Source organism: Xenia sp. Carnegie-2017, unplaced genomic scaffold, assembly GCF_021976095.1.
Source record: "Xenia sp. Carnegie-2017 unplaced genomic scaffold, XeniaSp_v1 HiC_scaffold_6, whole genome shotgun sequence".
NCBI lineage: Eukaryota > Metazoa > Cnidaria > Anthozoa > Malacalcyonacea > Xeniidae > Xenia > Xenia sp. Carnegie-2017.
The window spans coordinates 16,883,033-16,909,288 of NW_025813526.1; the positions used below are offsets into that span (position 1 = coordinate 16,883,033).

The 26,256-nt window shown below is 33.0% G+C and overlaps 2 protein-coding genes across 2 annotated transcripts; one reads left to right on the forward strand and one right to left on the reverse strand.

Annotated features, from left to right (window-relative positions):
- Positions 1 to 532: 532 nt before the first annotated feature.
- On the reverse strand, positions 533 to 8,194 carry LOC124457821 (neurogenic locus notch homolog protein 2-like). The gene is made up of 10 exons (XM_047008013.1): positions 7,979 to 8,194; positions 6,471 to 6,862; positions 5,887 to 6,130; positions 5,744 to 5,799; positions 5,348 to 5,452; positions 4,205 to 4,321; positions 3,799 to 3,909; positions 1,742 to 1,976; positions 744 to 1,017; positions 533 to 669 (listed from the first exon to the last, which is right to left on the reverse strand). The coding sequence occupies exons 1-9, from the start codon at positions 8,140 to 8,142 to the stop codon at positions 834 to 836; spliced, it is 1,608 nt and encodes a 535-aa protein (XP_046863969.1). The 5' UTR covers positions 8,143 to 8,194; the 3' UTR covers positions 533 to 669; positions 744 to 833.
- Positions 8,195 to 18,031: 9,837 nt separating this feature from the next.
- On the forward strand, positions 18,032 to 20,301 carry LOC124457207 (histone-lysine N-methyltransferase Suv4-20-like). Its single transcript, XM_047007488.1, has 4 exons — positions 18,032 to 18,068; positions 18,759 to 18,778; positions 18,885 to 19,128; positions 19,772 to 20,301. The coding sequence occupies exons 1-4, from the start codon at positions 18,032 to 18,034 to the stop codon at positions 20,299 to 20,301; spliced, it is 831 nt and encodes a 276-aa protein (XP_046863444.1).
- Positions 20,302 to 26,256: the final 5,955 nt, after the last annotated feature.

Sequence of the window (26,256 nt, forward strand, 5' to 3'; positions counted from 1 at the left end):
ATATGTTCTGTTCAAGAACGTTTTATAAGGAGTAGCTATGTTTCTTGGTGTACAATTTTGATGAAATTTAAATAACTTCTTACATTGTTTACGACGATTTGTTTGTTTTTAGTTTGCGAGAATATTCAGCTTTCCCATTTTTTGACGCATAAATCGACAAAATAATTGATAGTAATTATCGATAAAAAAAATTGAATTGTTATACTATAGCTCCATTTCAGAGCAATAGATCAATGACATCGCATTTGGTCGTTTATAAGATTCTACTTTTTTATGCCATATGTGTAGTGAAAATTATTATTTCCCGCTAAGTAGGAGCGATAACTGATTTTAACAAATAACAAATAACAAATACACAATTTTGAATATTATTGTCGTAACTGTTCTCACGAACTAAATAGTAAAGCCCATATACATGTATAATCATACAATAAAACTATACAGACAAGTATGATTACAGAAATGAAGGGAATCTTGCGTTAAAACTTCATGGACATGCAATTTGTGGTATGAAAAGTTAAAAATATCCACATTCCTTTTGTATCAAAGTTTTATTTGAAAAATGAGTTAACAAAATAACTGAAATAACAGTTTCTAACTACAACAACAACGTTTTTCTATAAAATCATTACTTGCTTATTTATCACGTGGTTGGCATGGAGCTTCAACCTACACAAACAGAGATAATGAAACATTTACTTTTAATTAATGATTTAAAAAGAATTAGTTTTCGTGATTCTTACCACTCCACATTTTACAGCATTTAAAATTGTCAATATCCTTTAGCCAATCCCAGAATCTCGTCTTAATCCAGTGACGTAGTAGCCATCTTTTTACACATTGTCCATCCTTTTTGTTGAATTCATTTTGATATTTTCATGGTAACAATCACCATACTTGTGGGGATGATTGACTGGTTTGCAACATTTTCCCTCTTCGAGGTTGTGTAAGTGGTGTCCGTTTGAGCGATAGAAACCATTTAGAAAATATCCATTTGAACAAACACTCCATCCTTTTCTGAAATACATTTTTAAGGAAATAAGTTTCAATCTTTATTTTTTTTATGATTGAATGACACACACAGATGATTGCATTTACTATTTTTAGTCGTTTTTGGTTGTTGTTAAGCATTGAGAGTTAAACAGCTTATCCTGCTTATTTTTTCAAATTATTTATATGTTTATCTGTACAGTCTTGAGTGCGTCAATTTAATTACGTAAATCTTTATTAGAAAGTGTTGCTACACAAGTTAAAATGTAGATAGCTACGAGCACATGGAAAACCAACAGACGAAAGAACGTAAAAAATTTTTTTCACTAAATTAAAGGACAACTTTCAAGACATTGCGCCTTGTTTTTAATTGAAAAGCTGTTCAAGTTGCCACGTTTAGAGGCTAAGAATGATTTGGCTCTCGGTTGCTACTAATACCATCAGTGTTCACAATTAGGCAACAAAAGCATAAAAGTACAAAACTTAAAAAAAAATCAAACTTGAAATTGAGAATAGTAAGCACTATCCGGGATCAACCTTTCAAAAAAACCTGTAAATATTGGTACGCATTTTTTACGTTAAACTAAACAATCATAAAATTTAAAGATTTTAAATCATAGTCCAAGTAATGTATCCAAATCCCTTCATTTTCTTAGCAACAAGAACTGAGAAAATGAACCACAATTAATACCAGTTAAACGATTGACAATTAATTCCAGTTAAAAAATTGATTCTGGGGAAAAATACTAACTTGTTGAAAGAGTCCCACCAGTCTGCATTTTGGCAAATACTTTTCTGCCCAATATATATTGGACTAGATTTGCAGCATTTGGCATCTTCAAGACGGTAAAGTCCATCATTGTTGACTCTTAATTTGTTGCGATATAAGCCAGTGATAAACTGGTTTGTGGTGTCACAAGTTGACCATCCTTGTTTGTCGAAAGACCTCCGCCAGTTTGCATTTACGCAGACTGGTTTAACATTGACTAAAATAAATAACGTAATTTATATTTAAAAATGAAGGGGCAGAGCAATAATTCATTAGAGAAGTTTTTATTGTGGCTAAAAATAAATCCTTGAAGCAACATTATTATTTGACAGTATTCATTGGTTGCATACTGAATGGAGGTAAAAAATAATCCTATATTATGCGATTATGTGCATAAGTAGCTTTGAAGTGGTTTGAACGTTATTAAACTCTTGGCCGTTGCCAAGTGATCACAACTGGGGTGAGGGGTGAATGTCAAATTAAAGAGTGGAAACATCGTAATATGGAGATATATTGAAAAGACAAGTACATCAAAAGACTTATTTTATTTTTTTTATTGCTTAAGTTGCATTAACAAGTATATTAAATAAAATTTTATCAGTTATCAATTTTATTATTCAAATCAATAAGACCATGCTGACAGAACCCCAGAAGCTTAAGTTTATAAATTTGAAAGTCATCATAACAAATAATCAATACAAAACAAGTTGTCTTCGTTTATACGTTTTCATAAACACTCGTGCACGACGTAAAATTAATCAAAGGCAAAGCAGAAGTAAACGCTGCAAGATAATACTAGATTACAAACACAAAAGTCAGTCAAACATAGAGTAATTTTATGGATTTGTTACACTAAACCTGCATCCTGTTGAATGAAAATCGGGAGCAAAAATATTGCAGCTGACAGCCAGAGGGAAATCATAAAAAACCATCAAATACACAAATTAAAATATCTAGGGTAACAAATTTACAGTGTCATATTAAATAAGGATTTTCCATAAAAATATAATAGCTTACCCAGACATCTAAACAAAGTTTAAATTCTTGTATTTGACTTCCTAATCTGACTATAGTAAGATAAAATTTTTACTCATATATATTTTCCTTCATCTACGCTTTCACTTGTGCCGATTACCGATTTTATTTTAAAAATTCGTCAACATTTGCCGACTGACAATACGTGTTAGAACAGAATTTTCTTCAACTTTAATTTCGATTACAAATTTTTGAATAAATGTTTTTTTTTAGAAATTACTTTCTCATATCACAAGCAAGTTTTGTGATTTTGATTTAAAAATGTGATACTTAGCATTGTGAAGGCCTTACGAAAAAGTCACCAGTTTGCATCTTAATTGTGATTGGTTCGTTTAAAAGTTTGTGTGTTTAGGAGATTGGCTTAGATTTGGACTGTAAAAATGCCTAAATCACCTACAGCACATATTTGCAATATATCTTATTACACGAAAATTTGATCTTCCTTGAAGTTTTGGGCCTCAAAGTTGTCTTTTTTCGTATTTGACCGTGAGGTGCTGTGACTGGGTCTAGTTGACAGGACGTGGCACACATTGAAAAACTCGCTGCTTTTTAAAGCAGCAGTTTATAGTAAAATTTGCAACAATGTCAAGAAACTTATGTTTTATTAAACTTAAATTATATTGTGCACTTTGTTATTGAATCTTTACTTAACAATCCCCGGTTGTATATTGAAGAAGCATGTTTCGTACCAGGTGTCAACAAATATCCTGGTATACTTTGGAAAAATCATTGACTCTTCAAGCCACTTATGAAATGATTACCCAGGTATATGCTTAAATTTGCAGTCTTTTTGCCGAATTTATTGGTAAAATTAGAAAACTATGTCAATTAATAACGCCTAATGACAATAACTTGACCTAAATTCAAGTTAATGTTCTCTTGGTGCAATGCACCTACAACTTATGAAAAGTTTAAAGTTTAATAAATTATGCTATAATTACGTAACTTGTACGAAAATTCTTGGAAATCACATTTTCATGAAGCAAATGTATGAGTGGACTTACGTTCGCAATTCTTTCCAGTAAAACCAAATTTACATTCACATTTATAAGAAGATCCAACAATTGTACAAACACCTTCATTCTTACAAGGTCCTTTTGCACATGCATTCGTAACTAAAATTAAAAAATTATTAGTCACAATTTTCTATGATAAAAATGCATTTAAATGTTTGTTTTTTATTGCTAATGTCATATGAAGCTTATGTTTATGAGGTAGTTTTGTTTGTGTTTTAGACATTCAAGACAATTTCCATTGGTACGATATGCCAGTCACAGTGTGTGAAAACCAAGTTGTATCTGATATTTGAATGATTATAAAACATTTTATGACCCATATTCAATTCTTATACATAGATGTCAAATTATACTTTTCACAAATCACTTCAAGCAAAACTTAATCCTTACAAACATTCACAAGTGTTGCCTTCAAAACCAGAAGCACATTCACACGAAAATGTATCTCCATTAATTGAACAAATACCGTTGTTTTTACAAGGACGAGAGTCGCATGGTGTTGGTGGTAACTCTATGGACAGAAAGATTATAGGATTACTGTAAATGATATTTTTCCTTGATATTCCACGCATATAATTAAATATAATTGCATGAAAACTAAATATAAGACATAAATTTTAAATAACAATGATATAGAATTTTTCTTAAAGTTGTTTAATGACCAAAATTTACAAATATTTTTTTACAATCTGTGAGCATACCAAATTTAATGTGATAACTACTATTTGTATATTAAACCGCAGTAGTTTCGGAGAAACCCACTTTAATGTGGTAAACCTATTTTATATTTCTTTTTTATTTAGGAAGAACGAAAATATAAAAAGGTGATATTTTTATGGCATCAAGAAGCTAAAAGAAGATAAAAGAAAGAAACATAAAAAAATTTCTCATTACAAACAAAATATAATATTTCTGTTACACAATGACAGTCAAATTGACAGGCTTAAAAACCCTTACTGAAGGGTAAATAAATAAGGTGCAATTTTGAGAATAAACACTCAGAATTTTAATGTTGGAAAACTTTTGCAAACATATCTGTTTGTTTAAGTATATAAATGGCGTCAAATATTCTTCTATAAATGAGTCCAACTCATTTTTCTGCCATTTTTTATGACATCTGACATTTCACTGCTTAGATTTAAGTGGTAGAAAGCCAGTTAATTCATTGCGTAAACGCAAATCTAGTACAGCCAAATCAGTGAGTGCATCATGGGGCCAATACTTTCTTAACTTCTTCCTCTTAAATTAATTACGTATTTAATATACAAGGTAGCCTAATAAAGTGCAACGACTGAAAGGGGAACGTGCGGAGATTTTTCAGTAAATCATAGTGGTTAACATGCAAACAGGCTTTTTAACAAAAACTACGCTCGTAAGCAAATAATTAACGTTATGTAATAGAAAAATTCAATTTCATCGTTTTTCGCAATTCAGTTACCTGATGTTTGCATTTTGCATGAAACTTGAAGTAGTAACAACAAAAAGAATTGTTATTTGACTTGTACAGTTGCTTAATTGTAAGTGTAACATAACAAACCTTCACAAGTTTTGCCATGATATCCATTGATACAAATACAAGAGAATGTATCTCCTTCCTTGAGACAACGACCATCATTTTTGCACGGGAACGATTTACAAGGACCTAGAAACATATTTAGTATACTAAGCGTTTGTTAGAATAGGTTTGAATAGGTTAAAGAATTAAATAACGAAAGAGTTTATATATGTTAAACAAACTTTAAAATCTTCTTGTGTAGCTAAGAAGAGAATGTTTTACAGCTAATTGTTAATGGTTTTTTGTTTGACAAAATTCATGTTCATAAATTTTTAATATAAAATTCAATTGGCAACATTTTGCAGGTGATTAATCACTGCATTTCACTTTTCTTATTTGGACATCTTTCAAGCCTTAAAAACGCAATGTTGTTCTTACTTTTGGAGGAGCAATTTCGGTCTTCCACGCAATCCATAGCTCCCATATTACACGTACTGAAGAAAAGACACGAAACAAAAAAAAAACAAAACTATAGTGAAGATAAAAATTATTGACATAATTATGCTTAAAGAAATACCGACCAGGTTTTACAACGTCCAACATTGGCACTTTCACCCGCCTTGTAATAATTTCCTTCAAAGAAACATGGGCATTCCTTCATAGGAACACAACGATTCTTTTCGTCCAAGTAAGATCCTTTTGGACACTGGCATCCAGGAATGCATCTTTCACTGCATTTCAAACCATGTGATATACCACGACATGTTTTTGCACAAGCAGATCCGCATTCTGGGAAAATTTCTCCTTTGTTACTGCATGTTTTTTCTACATAACAGATGATGAACTTTCAGGGATAAATTTATTTATGAACGAACAACTATTTCGTATCAAAGTGTGAAAAAATGAACTTAAATTTACAACATAAATTTGATATCTACATATCTTAAATTTACAACATAAATTTCTTTTTTTGCACCTTTTTACTTTAATCTAATAAGTAAAATTTTCTCTTTTTTTAAAACATTAACAAGTCATAACCACTTGAAAGAAAATGAGTTTTAGTAAAATGCACTGGTAGTTTTTTTACTTAGAATTGTTTTAAAATACGTCATCTTGATTATAAAATTATTGGAGTTAAAAAGCCAATTAAACTTACTAAACTTACGTAATGAGGGCACTTTAACAACATTTTCACTTGTAAATTGGTATACATGATTCCACTTGACTACAAGAGTACTTTTATTTAGACCAGTGGTGCATTTATCATTAATCAGCACCATAGGACTGGAATTCTCACAAACAACGTCATGATTCCACAAGTTTAAATAACTTATTTCACCAACAAATGACATATTTGGATTAAAAACTCCATTCTCACATTCAAGTTTTTGACCAATAGCAACAACACCACCACCACGTAACAAAGGTAATGAATGATTGACCATAGTTTGGTTATAAATTGTACTTCCATCAAGAAATATTTTTTTACGAGTGCGACCAATGATGATGGCCAGGTGATGCCAGATACTGTCGTTGATTGCCGAAATGTTGAGTTTTCTATTATATAACGAATAGAAGTAAGTTTAAGTCAACTAGTATAATTTTCATTAAATAAAAAGCTTTATATCGTAATTGCATACTTCTAGACTTCTTTATCCGAAACAAGTTGTTTTTTGAGAATTGTTAAACGCTATTTTAATGGAATACAAATAAAGAAACTGGAAATTTTTTTTAATGAACGAAATTTTTTTTTTACTTCACATTCTCAGTGTGTTCTGTTGTCACCAAATCCCCTCTTTTATACTAACTTTGGACCAAATATCAATAAGGAAAAACATGCAACTTAGCATGAATACCTATGTTTTAAAACAGTGCATATCTAAAGTTTTATATGTAAACTACCATATGCGGCATAGAAATCTGTTCAAGTATTTTTATTCAATCAATTTATGTAAATAGTAAATACATAATTTCATTTATGTGCAATATTTGACACACTAAATCACAAATAAATTTACAATATTTTTGTACTTTTATAATACTCAAATGTATTTCGAAGTATAAAAAAATGCAAATGTTGTAAGGGGTTTTGGCAAATTTTTAGGAAAACCTACGTGATATTGTTTTACGTGTTTTGCCATGTACTTATGTGATATTTGCAGTTTTGTGAAAATGTTTGTGTTAACGGTCGGTAATTTTGTGTTAAGAGTTGCCAACCTTGCTAAAATATAAGACCTTTTAAAGCATACAAACGTTGAAGTCACGCGAGATCGCTTGCGTGACAAACAATGTACATAAAACAAATAATGTATTTATTATATAAACATATCGATTGAATAGAAATCTTAAACGGACTTTTGGGCCACCTATAAAACTAATACAAATCAACCTAATGCAAATTTCTTGCTATAAAAATGATTGTGTTGTGTTCAAAATGGCATTTTTTGTGCATTTCAACATACTTTTGATTAATGAACGATGCAAATAAAGGAGTATGATTATTCGCAATAACACCAAATAGTTTAATGTATTGTGTTTATGTCTTCTGAAACTAAAAATATTTCGTGTTATAAGCTATTTTAAAGCTAACGCAACTAATACAGTTTTAAATGTGCAATTTTAAAGAGTTGTTGCCAATAAGAAAGAAAGTAAACTATAACATTTTCCTCTTACAAAATATGATGGGACTGCATTATGACGACAAGGCAATTTCTTTCAACGCCAACAAAAAATTCCTCGGGACTATCTTCTATAGCGTAAGAAAACAACGCCATTCGTTGACTTGAGTTTATCTTTATCCAAAACATCAACGTTATCGCAGACATATTGGGCATCATATTATCCAATAGAATCACGTTCTCAACATGTGCATTTTTGAAAAGCAAATCGTAACTTTTGTTGAGTGCTAAGGATAAATTAAAATTTCTTATATTTACATCAAAATAAAAAACCACAGTGTATGTAAAAACCATCTAAACTTACATGATTGGACTTCGCATGTTTTATTGTACTCCTAAACAACAAAAATTAATATTTGTGATGGAGAACAAGCAATTTGTGTTTAAATAACAGATATTTTAAGATATTACATAACTAGATATACATTTTTTTGACATAATACTTATGTATTCCTGAAAGAACATCTTTACCAACACAATTATTCTTCTATTGACTTAAAATTTATTTTTACCTTGAATGGGGAGCTGAAAAAAATGTAATCATAAAATCGATTACGTTTTAAATCGTTTTCATTGCTGTTGTTGAGAACACTATGTAACATTTCACAGAGACTCCAATTTCCTTGACTTAATTTTCTCCTGTGGTTTATAGATCGACAACATGATTCCTTAACGCAGGAAACAATGCATTCGATCTCACTTTTGACATCAATTTTTTTATATATATCGGTCCATAGCCTCTGACCTAAAATAAACACGAAATATGGCAAAAATAATTTTGATAAGAGAAAAGATTCTGGATGTAAACGCAATTTTTTTATATTTCACGACCAAATTTATTTATACTATTTTCTACACAATGTGCCTTACCTTTGTGTGAAGAATCATAGCAAAAGTTGAAACAACTGATTTGAAGAAAATATTCAAAACACAAAAATATTGCCAACTGCACCTTTATAGATTTTTTTAAAAACATTTTATCTTACATAAACATCCTCGTCAAAGTAAAAGCAGCTTAGATATAAGTTAATCACCATAAACATATTAGCTTTTATAGCGTTTGTTTCTTTAAGTAGTTTTCTGTAATGAAATGATGATTACCTTATGTTTAATGATGTTTACTCTATTTATAAAGGGTAGAGCATAAAAAAATGATCTCCTCGTTCTACTCAATAACTGAAAAAGTTATGCTATTAACAAAAATTTAAAAAGGGGAACATTACACTTAAATTATGCTTCATGTTTTTACAGAAAAACCGTACAATACAACAATTTATATCACTTTGTCAACGTAAGAAAGCAGGTTTGAAAAACAAAAAATGTAAATATGGGCATTAATAATTAAATATGTACAGGTGAAGCACGTAGCCATACACATGAACAAAAATTGTCCGTTTTTTCTATATATTGTTTCATTCATTTAAAAATGATAATGAAAAGGACATCTTACTTCTGCAGTTCAAATGCAGTACTACTTTAAAAATAATATTATTTGAGTAGGTATTTCACTAATTTTCTGCTTCTCTAAAAAAACTCTGTCTTAATTAAAACGGCCTTATCTCAGTAAATATTGCAAAAATATTGCAATATTGTTGGAAAATTGCATCAGATTAAATTTAACTTTACTGCGTGCAAAATAAGTTGTTTAAACAACCCAAATTCTTTACATTTTATTACAGTATGAATCCATAGAATAAATGATAACATGAAACATACTCCAAAAATAGCATCTTGTAAACTCCAGATAAGATTTATATATGCAAGAGACAAGGCCTAAAAGCATCATTTTGACTTCATTTCAAAGTCATTATCAGGTTAATTGATTGTTTACAAGCAAGCGTGGTCTCATGGCAATGACTAACCATATGTACTTGCACTAAAGTTGTGGCATTTAGCTCACTTAATCGCAAATTATTAAAGAAATCGTCTGGGCTTGCGCAGTAGTGACTTCAATAATACCACAACTGTTGTAAGGCCTTTGAATTTATGTATATAAATATAAAGCTAAATATATGTATAATATATGTCAACTAGCAGTGGAAGCTTGGTGCGATATGTATGCAGTGGCTTAGGAGTCCAGACGTTTCGGGTCGCGACCGCACTCTCCCTGCGTACTCCGAGCAAAGCCTATCGCAAGTGATCTCGGGGTCTGATGGGCGGAAGCTTGCTATTGACATCCCCAAGTTGGATAGCGTGGAAGGGGCCAAAATCTCATACCCAAACCTTAACATGCAGCGTTCTAGTGCCTTATGCATAAAAAGGTATCAGGAAGCATGGAGCGAAAACGGTTTTTTTTTGCTTTCAAGTTCTATCTTTTTGTTTACAAGAGTTCTTCTTATAGTTAGTTAATAAACCAAGCAACGTTTCAATTAACTTCTTTTGACACTGTACCGTTATTAGGCACTTATAAGTTAAGACGACGTTAAACGTTTTATACTTACTGTTTCTCATCTATCACGAGCAAACCATCCATTCTAACGCAATTAATTGAAAAGAAACAAGTAATGTTTTGGGCAAAGCTATACTGTTTTTAAGATAATGGTTTGTATAAATAATGGGAGAGAAAAATCTTTTTTGCAGTTACGGTAATAAGTATTTAAATAATGAGCAAACAAACGTCAGACCAAATTTATTTGAAAATTTTAATAATAGTTAAAATCGCTAGCAATATGATGAATGTATAGAAAATGCTACTTATAACTCAACAGCACTTAAAATATTATATACCTGATTTGTTTTATAGATACAATGTTTTAATGACTCTGTCTATGCATGTAACGTAGCTAGATGATCTTATAAATACTTTAGCACTCTCAAATATAATAAATCATTGAATTTATTAGACGACCCTCCGTAATAAACACTTTTCTCTAATAAACGCCTTCCCCAAACTAACATATAAATTTAAACTTTGTCGCGGTGTATGAATATAGTTAGTTTAAATCAATAACTATATGTTTTATGAGATGTAGCTAAGGTGATATAGCTTAAAGTAAATAATTTGAGTCGGGAAGTATCGTTACATATTTATAGATGGAGAATTGGAGATCGTTTAGGTGGAGAATGTTTTTAGTTGATCTTTGATTGTATTGTAAATAAGTCGTTTGTAAGGTGCCGGTAATTGCTGTGATCTGTTCAGGGGGTTTGTTCTAAGTTTGTAGACCAACTTTCTAATGTAAGCCGTTGTCTGTAGTCAGTGCTGTAAGTAATGCCTTTTGCCAAGTCCCAGTTAATGTTGTGAAGTCGGTGATGTTCGGCAATGTTATAGGTTTTGTCTTGTTTCTTTGTAGCTCGTTTGTGTTCAGTAAGTCTTATGTTTACGTTCCTGCTAGTGTTCCGAAATAGGAGGTGTGGCAGTCAGAGCAGTTAAGTTTGTTTGTTGATGCGAGTGTAAAAGTAATTAATCTTGTCTGCATGTAGTGCTGTGATTGTGTCATCTACGTACATCATTTTAATAGGAATATCGATAGCTCTTACAAAACATGAATGTTCTCTATACATTTTCACTATACTTTGATGAATAGTCAGCTGGTAAAACAAAGTTTTGCGGCGCTAAAGATCATGGTTACACGTCATGTTTTCTTTTAACAGTCATAACTAGTTACATCCAGAATTTTTTTAAAAATGTTTAAAATCATGATAAATGTCAGTTGAACTTAATTTTGAGGTTTCTGTAGTTTTTCGCTACCCCCGTTCTCCAAGTACTTACTACAATTCAGGACTAATCACTATACACATGTGCGTTAATGAACGCAAAATATACAATTGAGTCAGGTAAATGCAGTAAATACTTTCTGAATACTTTGTAGCAAACTTAATTATAACATTTTTACGTCACCCCAAGAAAACAGTGTAATTTTGTGCTTACAAAACGCTGTTGCATATTGCTCACAAGAAAGCAGAGGGAGACAGAGGGCCGTAGTTTGTAGGCCAAAACGTAAGACCATGATAACGTTCGTCGTCAAAAAGTGCATTATTTAGTTACTACTTCACCAGTTGCTTTTTTGTTAATCATAAATTTTTATGTGCCACCATACTTACCCTAAAATTACCATTACCTCAAGAAAATAAACCTTTTCGGTGACGTTCTAATACTCTTCAATAAAATTTTGCATGCGTACTTTAAAGCAGTTACAGATTTTTTAGTTCTTATCAAATAGTCGTTTATCGATTCATTTTTACCCTTTTCTACTGACGTAAGCTCTATGACTTTTCATTCAACTCAAAAATGAATGAGCATAGGTTTTCGTAGTCCAAAAGTATCTCTGTTTAGAAGTTTTCGCAGTATAATTGACTGTACGTGGAGAGAAATTACACAAACAGGTCAAGTGACCAATTGCCATGCTTCACAATAAATTCGGAAAGGGATATTTTCATGAATGTTTCATCTAAGGAGTCCATTATTTGCGCAAAAGATGGAAAATAAACGTATTTTGTCAAAATAGGTCGATTGGAGAAGAAAAATTTATAAAAAATTGGCGTAATGTTTGAAAAACATTAAAGTTGTAATACAACCTAATACGCCATCTTGGAATACTCTTGGATTATATGGTGTCCTCGCGAATGAGATGCGTCACCAACCTATGTCTACTAAATCTAAGATCATCAATGATGCGTTATCCAGTATTATTTACATATCAATGCGTATAACTAGTATATACGTCAGAAATCTAGGTTTGTTATATCTATGGTTAGATTGAAATTTTATTGATCGTAGGCATAGATGCATCAGTCAGCATCGATTTTCCACAGAAGGGCCACCAAAGTGTGCATCGCATTCTCATGGATGCCAATATTCCAGCAAGATATTTACACATTTTCATTTGTTTCCAACCTCAGGAACAACATGATATCATCTCTTTGTAATGAAATCGATAATATTTCAATATAAGAAATGACGCCATGTCGTTTTGACGGTTGTAAATAAGCGAAAAACCACAAATATCTTGCTGAAATAATGGCATCCGATATGCGCAGCACAACGTGCGCGAAGATAAAAATATGAAAGGTTCCGACACGAGTGACCCTCCTGTATATTCTTATTCTGTGGTTGTTAAATCTTCCATGGTAATAAATGGATTTTGGCAGACGAAACTTTGGCAACGTGCTTATTTTCTGGAAATAAATCACAAACATTAACGTTAAATGAGAATACATTGGAGATGGCGAGAATGATCTTGTTATTACTTGTTGTGTCTGGCTTATTTTAGATAAAAAACATGAAAAAGTTGCTTTGTTTGGAAACAATGCTATCAACAACAGGACCTCCTGTTTCTCTTGGCAAACAACTTTAAGAACAATTTTTGTGAATGTCAATCTATAGAAAATCAATATGACGAGCTTCTCTGAGATAAGATGCTGTCCTGTTTATCAACTCTAAACCATATCATTATTCTAATAAATTCCTTAGTTATCTTTCAAGAACAAATGTGACAACTCTAGCTTTCAGTTTAAAGAAGATGAAAAAGTCATTTTTACAATTTCAAATTTAATTCGCATGATATCAGTGCTCACCCCATACATCTATGAGCACCAAAATTCAAACCATCTTTTAAGGGAACTGGAACTAATAGAAAATTAGTTAATTTTAATACAATGCAGCAAAAAACAAATATTTTGCCATTCAGTTAGTCTAAAAAGGAGAACAATACCAGTATTAGTTAACACTGTTCTAGTTCTTTTTGTCCGGAAACATGAGAAATCAAGCTCAAATAATTGTCAATACCCTCATTTTATCGTAAAATTATCAATTTCCTTAAAAAAGCATAATTGTGACGTTACTGCAATAAATGCAATGTCATTTGGTATAACTAGGCGAAATAAATGGTGACTATCAACCACATATTCTGTGAAAGAGTTTTTTTTCTTTTAACTGTTTATTTTCATCAACGAACGTGACAAGCCAAAGTGCCAAACAATAAGTTTAAATTTATGAGGTCATTTTTACCATTTCCATTTTAATATGATGAACATTAGTGTTTATGATTTATCCTATATTTCAATGAAAAAACATACGTAAAATTTCATGAAAACAAGAGCAAGACACAAGATGAGCAGTTTTAATTCAAATATATAAGGACAGCAGAAGGCCATACTGTGGAAATTGAGCGATGGTGAGGAGGATTTCGACAAGGAATAACTTTTTGTCTTTTTGTGACGATCAATATGTCCATTCATTTGATATGTTCTGTTCAAGAACGTTTTATAACAAGTAGCTAAGTTTCTTGGTGTACAATTTTGATGAAATTGAAATCACTCCTTACATTGTTTACGACGATTTGTTTGTTTTTAGTTTGCGAGAATATTCAGCTTTCCCATTTTTTGACGCATAAATCGAGAAAATAATTGATAGTAATTATCGATAAAAAAAATTGGATTGTTATACTATAGCTCCATTTCAGAGCAATAGATCAATGACATCGCATTTGGTCGTTTATAAGATTCTACTTTTTTATGCCATATGTGTAGTGAAAAATTATTATTTCCCCGCTAAGTAGGAGTGATAGCTGATTTTTAACAAATAATAAATACACAATTTTGAATACTACTATCGTCACTGTTCTCACGAACATAATAGCGAAGCACATACTGTATAATCATACAATAAAACTATACAGACAAGTATGATTATAGAAATGAAGGGAATCTTGCGTTAAAACTTCATGGACATGCAATTTGTGGTATGAAAAGTTAAAAATATCCACATTCCTTTTGTATCAAAGTTTTATTTGAAAAATGAGTTAACAAAATAACTGAAATAACAGTTTCTAACTACAACAACAACGTTTTTCTATAAAATCATTACTTGCTTATTTATCACGTGGTTGGCATGGAGCTTCAACCTACACAAACAGAGATAATGAAACATTTACTTTTAATTAATGATTTAAAAAGAATTAGTTTTCGTGATTCTTACCACTCCACATTTTACAGCATTTAAAATTGTCAATGTCCTTTAGCCAATCCCCAGAATCTCGTCTTAATCCAGTGACGTAGTAGCCATCTTTTTTACACATTGTCCATCCTTTTTTGTTGAATTCATTTTTGATATTTTCATGGTAACAATCACCATACTTGTCGGGATGATTGACTGGTTTGCAACATTTTCCCTCTTCGAGGTTGTGTAAGTGGTGTCCGTTTGTGCAATAGAGACCATTTAGAAAATATCCATTCGAACAAACACTCCATCCTTTTCTGAAATACATTTTTAAGGAAATAAGTTTCTATCTTTATTTTTTTTATGATTGAATGACACACAAAGTGCACTGCATTTACTATTTTTAGTCGTTTTTGGTTGTTGTTCAGCATTTAGAGTTAAACAGCTTATCCTGCTTATTTTTCCATATTATTTATACATTTATGTATAGTCTTAAATAAGTCAATTTAATCACGTAAATCTTCATTAGAAAGTGTTGCTACACAAGTTAAAATGTAGCTAGCTTTGAGTACATGGAAAACCAACGGACAAAAGATCGTAAGAAAAGAATTTCTCACTAAATTAAAGGACAACTTTCAAGACATTGCGCCTTGATCTGAATTGAAAAGCTGTTTAAGTTGCCACGTTTAGAGACTAAGAATGATTCAATTCGTGTAATAAAAATTAATGCTCAACATAAAGTTTTGATTAGAGCCCTAAGTTGGGCATTAATTTTTATTACACGAATTTGATTTCCGCTCGGCAAGTCTCTCGCTACTATTAAGAATGATTCGGCTATCGGTTGCTACTAATACGATCAGTGTTCACAATTAGGTAACAAAAACAATAAAGTACAAAACTTGATAAAAATCAAAATTGAAAGTGAGAATAGTAAGCACCATCCTGGATCAAAATTTGAAAAAAAACCTGTAAATACTGGTACGCATTTTTTACGTTAAAGTAAACAATCACAAAAGTTCATCATTTTAAATCATAGTCCAAGTAATGTATCCAAAATTCTTACGTTTCCATCATTTTCTCAGTAGAAAGAACTGAGAAAATGAACCAACAGACAATTAATACCAGTTAAAAGATTGATTCTGGGGAAAAACACTAACTTGTCCAAAGAATCCCACCAGTTAGCATTTTGGCAAATACTTTTCTGCCCAATATATATTGGACTAGATTGGCAGCATTTGGCTTCTTCAAGACGGTAAAGTCCATCATTGTTGGCACTTAATGCGCTGCGCCATAATCCAGTGATAAACTGGTTTGTGGTGTCACAAGTTAACCATCCTTGTTTGTCGAAAGATAACCACCAATTTGCATTTACGCAGACTGGTTTAACGTTGACTAAAATAAATAACGTAATTTATATTTAAAAATGAAAGGACAGAGCAATAATTCATTAAGGAAGTTTTTATTGTGACTAGAAATATAATCTTTGAAGCAACATTATTATTTGACAATATTCATTGGTTGCATACAGAATGACAGAATGGAGGTAAAAAATAATCACATATTATACGATTATGTGCATAAGTAGCTTTGAATTGGTTTTGAACGTTAATAAACTCAGACCCGTTGCCAAGTGATCACAACTGGGGAGGGGTTGAATGTCAAATTGAAGAGTGGAAACATCGTAATATGCAGATATATCGAAAAGAAAAGTACATCAAAAGACTTTTTTATTTTGTTTTATTGCTTAAGTTGCATTAACAAGTATCTTAAATAAAATTTTATCAGTTATCAACTTTAATATTCAAATCAATGAGACCATGCTGACAGAATACTACAAGCTTAAGTTTATAAAAGTTGAAAGTCATCATAACAAATAATCAATACAAAAACAAGTTGTCTTCGTTTATACGTTTTGATAAACACTCGTGCACGACGTAAAATTATTCAAAGGCAAAGCAGAAGTAAACGCTGCAAGATAAAACTAGATTACAAACACAACAGTCAGTCAAACATAGAATAATTGTATGGATTTGTTACACTAAACCTGCATCCTGTTGAATGAAAATCGGGAGCAAAAATATTGCGGCTGACAGTCAGAGGGAAATCATAAAAAACCATCAAATACACAAATTAAAATATCTAGGGTAACAAATTAACAGTGTCATATTAAACAAGGATTTTCCTATAAAAAATACAATAGCTTACCCCAGACATCTAGAAAAAGTTTAAATTCTCGTATTTAACTTCCTAATCTGACTATAATATATAAACCCTAACACGGTTTTTAATATGCACATGAAAAATATGTGACTTCGACTCTGACTTAAATTTCCAGTCTTTTTGCCAAATTTATTTGTTAAATTAGAAAACTATGTCAATTAATAACGACTAATGACAATAACTTGAATTAAATTCAAGTTAATGTTCTGTTGGTACTTTGCATCTAAAATTTATGAAAAGTTTGAAGTCTAATAAATTATGCTATAATTACGTAATTTGTACCAAAATTCTTGGAAATTAATTTTTCATTAAGAAAATGTATGAGTGGACTTACGTTCGCAATTCTTTCCAGTAAAACCAAATTTACATTCACATTTATAAGAAGATCCAACAATTGTACAAACACCTTCATTTTTACAAGGTCCTTTTGCACATGCATTCGTAACTAAAAGTAAAAAAAAAATATATATCAGAATTTTTTGTAATAAAAATGCATTTAAAAGTTTGTCTTTTATTGCTAATATCATATGTAGCTTATGTTTATGAGGTAGTTTTGTTTGTGTTTTAGACATTCAAAACAATTTCCATTGGTACGATATGCCAGTCACAGTATGTGAAAACAAAGTTGTATCTGATATTTGAATGATTATAAAACATTTTTGACCCATATTCAACTCTTATACATTGATATAAAATTGTATTTTTTTACAAATTACTTTAAGAAAACTTAAACTTTACAAACCTTCACAAGTGTTGCCTTCAAAACCAACAGCACATTCACACGAAAATGTATCTCCATTAATTGAACAGATACCGTTGTTTTTACAAGGACGAGAGTCGCATGGTGTTGGTGGTAACTCTATGGACAGAAAGATTATAGGATTACAGTAAATGATATTTTTCCTTGATATTCAAAGCATATAATAAAATATAATTGCACAAAAACTAGCTATGAAATGTGACATGTTTGTAAATGTCAATCGTCCAGGTTGGTATAGTTCTGAGAAGAGCTGTTTTTCTTGTTGTTGGCAGACGTTTCGACAACCTTAGCGGTAGTCATCTTTAGAGTCAAATGAGGAGTAAACGTCAGGTTAGCCGTATTTATTATCTGGTTTTTACGTCATTGTAATGGGTGTACAGGAAATGTGTATTGTCATAGTGAATTATTTGTGTAATATTTTTATTTTTAGTTGTGATGTGTGATTTAGGTGTGACATTTCTAGTTGTATGTGTGGGTGTCAATTGTGTATTGTCATTGTGAATTAGTGTGAAGTGTAATGTTTTTTGTTGATCGTTTGTTTGTATTGTGAATAAGTCGTTTGTAAGGTGCCGCTAATTGCTGTGACCTGTTCAGGGGGGTTTGTTCCAAGTTGGTATACCAACTTTCTAATGTAAGCCGTTGTCTATAGTCAGTACTGTAAGTAATGCACTTTCCCGAGTCCCAGTCAATTTGTCAATAAGCTAGTAAAAAAGGAATTGAAGAATATATTTCATTAGCACTTCAATGTAAAACCTTTTTATGAACTTCTATTATTAAAACAGTCGAAACACAATGGCATTTGCATCATAAAGACTCAAAATCATCGACTCTTTCTTCACCCCTCTAACACCCCCAAACATCCTATTCTTTGTCAAATATCAATGTAGCTATATTAACTTTTTTTATCATCTATTTTAGATTGTAGACCTAACTGCAAGGTAGGTTGAAAAATTTAAAAATTAGCTCCCGGCGAGGACGTACGTACATATGAAATTATGTAATATCGAGTGCTTCTATTATGTTGTTTGGTTTTCTATTTTGCAGTTTGTTTCAACGGGTGTTTCCACTGCGTGTGTAAAAGTTCTGCGTGATATCGATGAAGGCGAAGAAATTACTTGTTACTATGGCGATAATTTCTTTGGTGACAGTAATTGCAAATGTGAATGTGTGACGTGTGAGCGACGCGGTAAAGGAGCGTTCAGTTGTCCCGATAACGAGTCATCAGAAAAAAAATACAGTTTTCGCGATACGAGTAAACGACTGAAAAGGGATCATGGAAGGATCTCAGGTATGATCGAGTGCTGCATAAGACGATGATTTTGGATATTCTTTTTTAAATACTGTTTCTTATTGTTAAATATGTCTGAATATTCGTTAATTGAATACTTTTTAATCAGTTTTTATTGTCTTAAGTGAAAGACCTCTGTGATTGACTTTCTTCATCCATCTTCACATCCACTTCTGGAATTGTTAGTTTTAGCCATTGATATTTTCCATTTTAAAATACGTATTCAATAGTTAGCATCTTAATTGACTGAATAAAGGTTAAGCCTTATCACCTTTAATTCCGCAATACTTTTCTGCGATTATTTTTTACACCTCTCTCACTGCGATGAATATGGTCCGCAAAAATTTAAAGACTTCAAATAATTATGACTCGAATGGCCTAAAAGCCGGCATCAATCCGGTGTAGTTTAATCACAACAGCATAACTCTTTGGGTATCGTGTTAACAGTGTGAAACGGTTTGAAACTATACTGCTAGAGTTTCGTTCCGTTCTCATGTGAACGCAGTCTAAACATGCAAACTTTAATGTAAGAAGAGAGTACATTACATTTTTCGAAGATCTTTAATTAAAGGCAACAAAATTTCGTGTCATGTACGTAAACAACAATTAAGTATGCCAAATGCACACTGTCTTTTTTGTTTAGAATTTCTTGCCGACGGCGCCACATGTTCATATGACTCGGGTGTTGAATGCTGTGAAAATCCTGCTGACAAGGAAGATTTACCCATCCTTACTACGACAATAAACAATATCTCCGAATCTGCTAATGTCAATGATCAATTATCATTTCACACAAATCCGTGTTCTGAATTACAGTTTCTTGGGGGATTTAAGCCTAAGGCTAAACGACGGACAGTCGTCTGCGCAAAGAAAAGGCGCAACAATGTGATTTTAAAGCGAAAACGTGGACGTCCTCGTAAAAACCCTTTGTTGCGCAGAGAAATTATGCTAAGCAAGCAAGAAAAAAAAGACATTAAAGATTGCGCAGATGCTGGTAATTCTAATGATTTGGTATCAATGGATAAGATGGGTTCTGTTGGGTGCCTTGAGTCAGGCTTACATGACGAATTTGTCATGTTATCTAGGCAACAAAATGAAGATGAAATTTCCCGTGAATTTTCAAAGGACACAAACTTACACGAAAATATGTTTACTCCACTGATTTTGTTATGAGAGATGCTGATAGACTTGAGGATAATAAAACAAATTATTCATCTACGGAATCAGTGGAAAGATCATCACCTTTCATGACTCTTTAGGATAAACTGAAAAACCCCACAAATTGTTGTAGACGAATCCAATGTTTATGCACAACAGAGAAAATGCGATAGGACTTGTTTTCACATGACATACTTTGTCGTAGTTTGTTGTGTTTCATTGTTCTGCACTATGAATACATAAATCATGATTATCAATAAAGTGGTTTTATGGATGATACGATTGGCGAATTCTTGTAAAACCGGATTTGAAACACTTCCAGCCAACAGCATTTTACTAACTGCCACAAAGGAACTTACTCAAATCACAACAAATTATGTCATCTGAAAACCATTGCAGAAATAGCACATTAATGTATGTTAAGATCATTATCATTTTGTCTGTCTCTCAATCTATTTCATTAGTTTCCATTATTTGTAAGGACTGGAGACTTTGGCTTGGGATTGTTTTTATGCTTGCCTGTCTCATGTGTGAATCGATGGTGAACTGTTAACAAAATAATAAATACTACGAGGGATGTAATTCCACGTTGAATAATTTTAGCTGTAAGTCAAATTGTAACAGTTTAATCATAAAATGTTTGTATATGAGTGTTAATTTATTAAACTGTCTTTCAATGCGAACAGTCGTCACATTAATTTTCCGACCTGAAGTTGCATTCTTTCATCTAAGCTGCGTTTGCGCTATACCGGATGTGCTCATCACAACATCTTCATTTGCTTTAAAGGGGGTAACTGGTTGGATTAAATTTTTATTGAGTTGATAGATTCAATCTATTTTGTGTCTCTGATATTGGACGTTATCGCCGACTTTTAATACATAGAAAATAAACCTTCCCTGGTAGCAATCCGGTGCAATGTAAACGAGGTCTTAGTTTAATTAAATTATTGGCTAAATCGGTTGAGAACGCGTAAACCGCTTTAACCAAAGACAATTATTTAAACCACAAGTGAAAAATTCAACAAGACCACGACAGTGTTATTGGCGCAATCTGCCTATTTAGAATTTGCAAATCAAATAACCTTGGTGCGTATGTTGCGTCAAGACTGCCATGTTTGGATCAATACGAATGAATATCTTATGCTATTGTTGAGAGCAGCCTGCGTTTGCGAGGCACATTATTTGATAATTCCCTGGAGGTTGGTTGGAATCCCAGAATATGTACTTAAATTTGAACATAGTGTGTTGAGTCTTACCACATGATAAATATTAAACAGAAAGGCCACTACTTAGAAGTGTACACCGCGTCCTTAGGTCCGCCATCATTCCAGGAAGATACTTAGGGTTTTTCACTTGTTTCCAACAACTGCAATTACACGAAGTCATTTCTTCACAATAAAATCAAAAATATTTCAATATAAGAAATGACGTCGTGTCATTTCAGTGGTTGGGAACAAGTAAAAGCCCTAAATATCTTGCTGGGATAATTGCTGCCGATATGGGCGGCACAAATTACGCGAGGAGAAAATAATCAAAGGCCCCGACACTAGCGACCCTTCTGCGCGTATACCTAGTCAACTCTACCAACTCTCCGAATTCATGTTCATTTCAACGACTAACTGTATGTACCAGTACCGATTGTCGAGGATTAGCTCGCTCAGTCACAAATTTTCAGATAAATCATCTGCGCATGCGCAGTCGACTTGACCAGCTGCCCAAGTTGATGGTCATGGCAGCATCCACACTCCATCAACTAGGACTGATTTTGAGGTAAATAGCATGCTTAGTAACAATTTAAAAAAGAAATCATCAGCAATGCACTTGCGCATGCGCAGTCCACTCAACTAACTGTTTGTAGTCATGGCAACGACTAGCCATATGTACTTCCACTAAAGTTGTGGCATTTAGCTCACTTAGTCCCAAAATATTAAAGAAATCGTCTGGGCATGCGCAGTAGTAACGTCGATAATACCACAACTATCGTAAAGTCTTTGAATTTATGTATATAAATATAAAGCTAAATATATGTATAATATATGTCAACTAGCAGTGGAAGCTGGGTGCGATATGTATGCAGTGGCTTAGGGGTCCAGACGTTTCGGGTCGCGACCGCACTCTCCCTGCGTACCCCGAGCAAAGCCTATCGCAGGTGATCTCGGGGTCTGATGGGCGGAAGCTTGCTATTGACATCCCCAAGTAGGATAGCGTGGAAGGGGCCGAAATCTCCTACCGAAACGTTAACATGCAGCGTTCTAGTGCCTTACGCTTTAAAAGGTATCGGGAAGCATGGACCGAAAACGGGGGTTTTTTGCTTTCGAGTTTTATCTTTTTTACAAGAGTTCTTCTTATTAACTAAACCAAGCAATGTTTCGATTAACTTCTTTTGACACTGTGCCTTTATTATGCACTTATAAGTTAAGACGACGTTAAACGTTTTATACTTCTGTTTCTTCATGTATCATGAGCAAACCATCCATGGGCTTCATGGAAAACAACGATTATCTATATCCCTTATTTAACGTCTACTTCTCAATTATGTACTGTACTGACAATTACGAAATATGTTTTCTGTAATAAAAAGCAGCGATGTACGTGTAGGTACCTTTGTTCTTGGAGATAAAAAAAATTCTGAACATACTTTTCTTCCTAAGATAATGGAATAACTTTTTTGCATAAATAAAATGATGATAGCTAGAATTAGTCTATAGATCAAATAGCGCCTTTATCAAGCTGAAATTTTTGAAGTAAATTAAAATAAATGATTTGAAACCGGGAGTATCGTTACATGTTTGTAAATGTCGATCGTCCAGGTTGGTATAATCCTGAGAAGGACTGTTTTTGTTGTGGTTTACTGACATATCGACAACCTTAGCGGTAGTCATCTTCAGAGTCAAATGAGGAGTAAACGTCAGGTTAGTCGTATTTGTTATCTGATTCTTACGTCATTGTATTATGTGTACATGAAATGTGTATTGTCATTGTGAATTATTGTGAAGTGAAATTTTTTATTTTTATTTGTGATGTGTGATTTGGGTTTGATGTTATTAGTTGTAATGTGTGAGTGTCAATTGTGTATTGTCATTGTGAATTAGTGTGAAGTGTATTGTTTTTAGTTGATCGTTTGTTTGTATTGTGAATAAGTCGTTTGTAAGGTGCCGGTAATTTCTGGGATCTGTTCAGGGGGGTTTGTTCCAAGTTGGTGTACCAACTTTCTAATGTAAGCCGTTGTCTATAGTCAGCACTGTAAGTAATGCATTTTGCCGAGTCCCAGCCAATGTTGTGCTTTGTGATTCGGTGATATTTGGCAGTGGAATAGTTTTGTCTTGTTTCTTAGTAGCTCGTTTGTGTTCAGTAAGTCTAATGTTTAAGTTCCTGCCAGTTTCCCCGATATAGGAGGCGTGGCAGACGGAGCAGTTTATTTTGTAGACTGCACCTTTTCGTTTCGTTGGGTTCGTTGGGTTTGCAGTTGTTTTCATTGTGTAGAGCGTTCGGTGAATCACATATGAATTGTGCACGTCTTGTTAATGTTCTGATTGTGGTGGCTTTGTTTTCATTGGTGGGTTGTAAGATGATTGGTCTAGTAGTCGGTCAGTATGTGTTGGCTTGCGATAAACTGTTGTTCGTCGTTTTTGATTGTCATGTTTTACCAAACAGCCGAGGAAAGGAAGAGTTCTGTTTTCTTCGACATCTTTGGTAAATTGTATGTGGCTGTTTGTTGATGTGAGTGTGAAAGTCATCAATCTCGTCTGCATGTAGTGCTGTGATTGTGTCATCTACGTAGTAAAACCAAAAAGGTAGTGCATGTTTGTATGTCGTAAGGTGAGGCAGAGCTTCAGTAGCTCCATAATGTCTTCTGTCGTTAATGGCAGTACGTCCGTGGTGTTTGTAATGAGGGTTTTTGTACAAGTAAGTGCCAGATTAAGTGGAATACAGGTGAACAGTGATTTCTTATCAAAAGACACTAGTAAATTGTTGTCCTGTATTTAAATAGTGCACAGTTTTTTAATGAAAGTTTCAGTGGATTGTAGCTTGTGTTTTGATTTGTTTGTAAGTGGTTGCAGTATTTTAGTCAAGTACTTTGAGAGTCCTTAAGTAGGCAAACCACAAAATGATACAATTGTTCGCATGGGTATTTGTGGTTTGTGAAGTTTTGGTAGTCCGTATAGTCTGGGTGGTCGTGGTACTGAACATCTGAGTCGATAGTAAATACGTTCAGATATGATGTTAGATTTTCTCATAGAGCAGATCTTGCTGTCAGGTTTGCGTACTAGTGATGGTGTTGGGTCTCTTTGAGTTTTCGTACGTTTGTTTGTCGTTAACGAGGGTGTCCATTTTGTTTAAGTAATCATTCCTGTCCATGACCACAGTCACGCGTCCTTTGTCTGCTGGTAAAATGACGATGTTGTAGTGGTGTTTTAGTCGTTTGAGTGCTTGTTGTTCGTCTTTTGTCAAGTTGTTGTCACGTATAGAGGACGATTGCAAAGCGGAGGCTATCCTGCTTCTGATCTCGTCTTTTGGTGTCTCTGACAAGTCTCTTTGATTCCCTAAGACAGCCTCGACACTTGATACTATCGTCTCAGTCGGAATTCGTCTAGGTGTTATGGAGTGTTCTAGTCCGTAAGATAGTAGTCGCGTTTCAGTTTCGTCTAATGATCGGGAAGAAATATGCCTCACCCAGTTATCGTCATGTTTTTGTCTTGTACGTGTTTTAGTTTGCTTTAAACGTTCAAGTTTTTGTTGTTGTTTGATTTGGTGTCGTGTCTCTGTCTTGTTTGCTCGTTTCTCTGCAATAGTTTGTATCGTAGAAAGTAAAGTATCACTTACTGTTGTTGGTATGAGTTCCTTCAGTTTGTTCAGTCCTTTAGTTTCACGTTTTGCAAGCAACGTCAGACGCATACGCCAACAACTCTGGTTCAAGCACCGCTAAAAGGATTTTGGTCTCGTTCCGGCATGGATCTGTATATCTCTTCCTTTATTTTCCTTTTGCCAAGTTGCCTGCTTACATTTGAATTCCCTAAATTTTGACAGATATACTCAATTATACACACGTGCTGCATCACTTCCTTCATTACCACATTGTCCATTGTTTAATGCTCTGATTTTTTCCCTATAATTATTTTATTCCTTAATCACAACTTGTTGTTTTGTGTCTTTCATTTACATAAATTTTCAGACTGTTAATAATTCTTGTTACGAAACCATATTGTTGTTTCTAAAGTTCACTTTCTCTTACAGTTTAGATTTTCCTACACGTTTCTTTGAATAACTCATTACGTTACTTTCACTATAGTTTCTACCTATCTGTCTGTTTCCTCGTAAAGTAATTTATTGGACAGATATAGGCAGAAAAAGTTTAATACAAAATTATACAAGTTATAATTTGTTTAAAAATAAAAGTTTCTCCGGATTTTACAAATAATTTTATTGAGCATTCGACCCGTTGCTTCGAGCCATGGAAAATTCCTTCCTTCAGCTCACGGCAATGCCATTCCTCAGGATGAAGAAAAGTGGATATATTTTCTGTTGCTCCTTAAAATTGTTGACATTGTTTTTTCACCAATCACAAACACTGATGAACCTGCTATCCTGGAAGCATACCTGGAGGAATTTTTGTGGAAATTCACCCAGCTTTATCCTGGGCTTTCAGTTATACCCAAGATGCATTACTTGGTTCATTACCCAGCTCATGTTTACAGGTATGATTTTGCTGGTTTGTATCTTAGTTTATTAATGAAAATGTGGTATGTAACTGAAAATGCATGTGAAAGTTACATCATTGGTTTCCCTCTAGCTAACATGAGTCCTTGATTTTTTCAGATTTGGACCAATGATTCGGAGCTGGTGCATGCGATACGAAGCAAAGCACAGTTACTTTAAAAGATTGGCTTCATACCTTGGAAACTTCACTAATGTTGCACTTAGCCTTGCTGAACGACATCAAACCAGAAGTTTCTATCTAAGAAATCAACC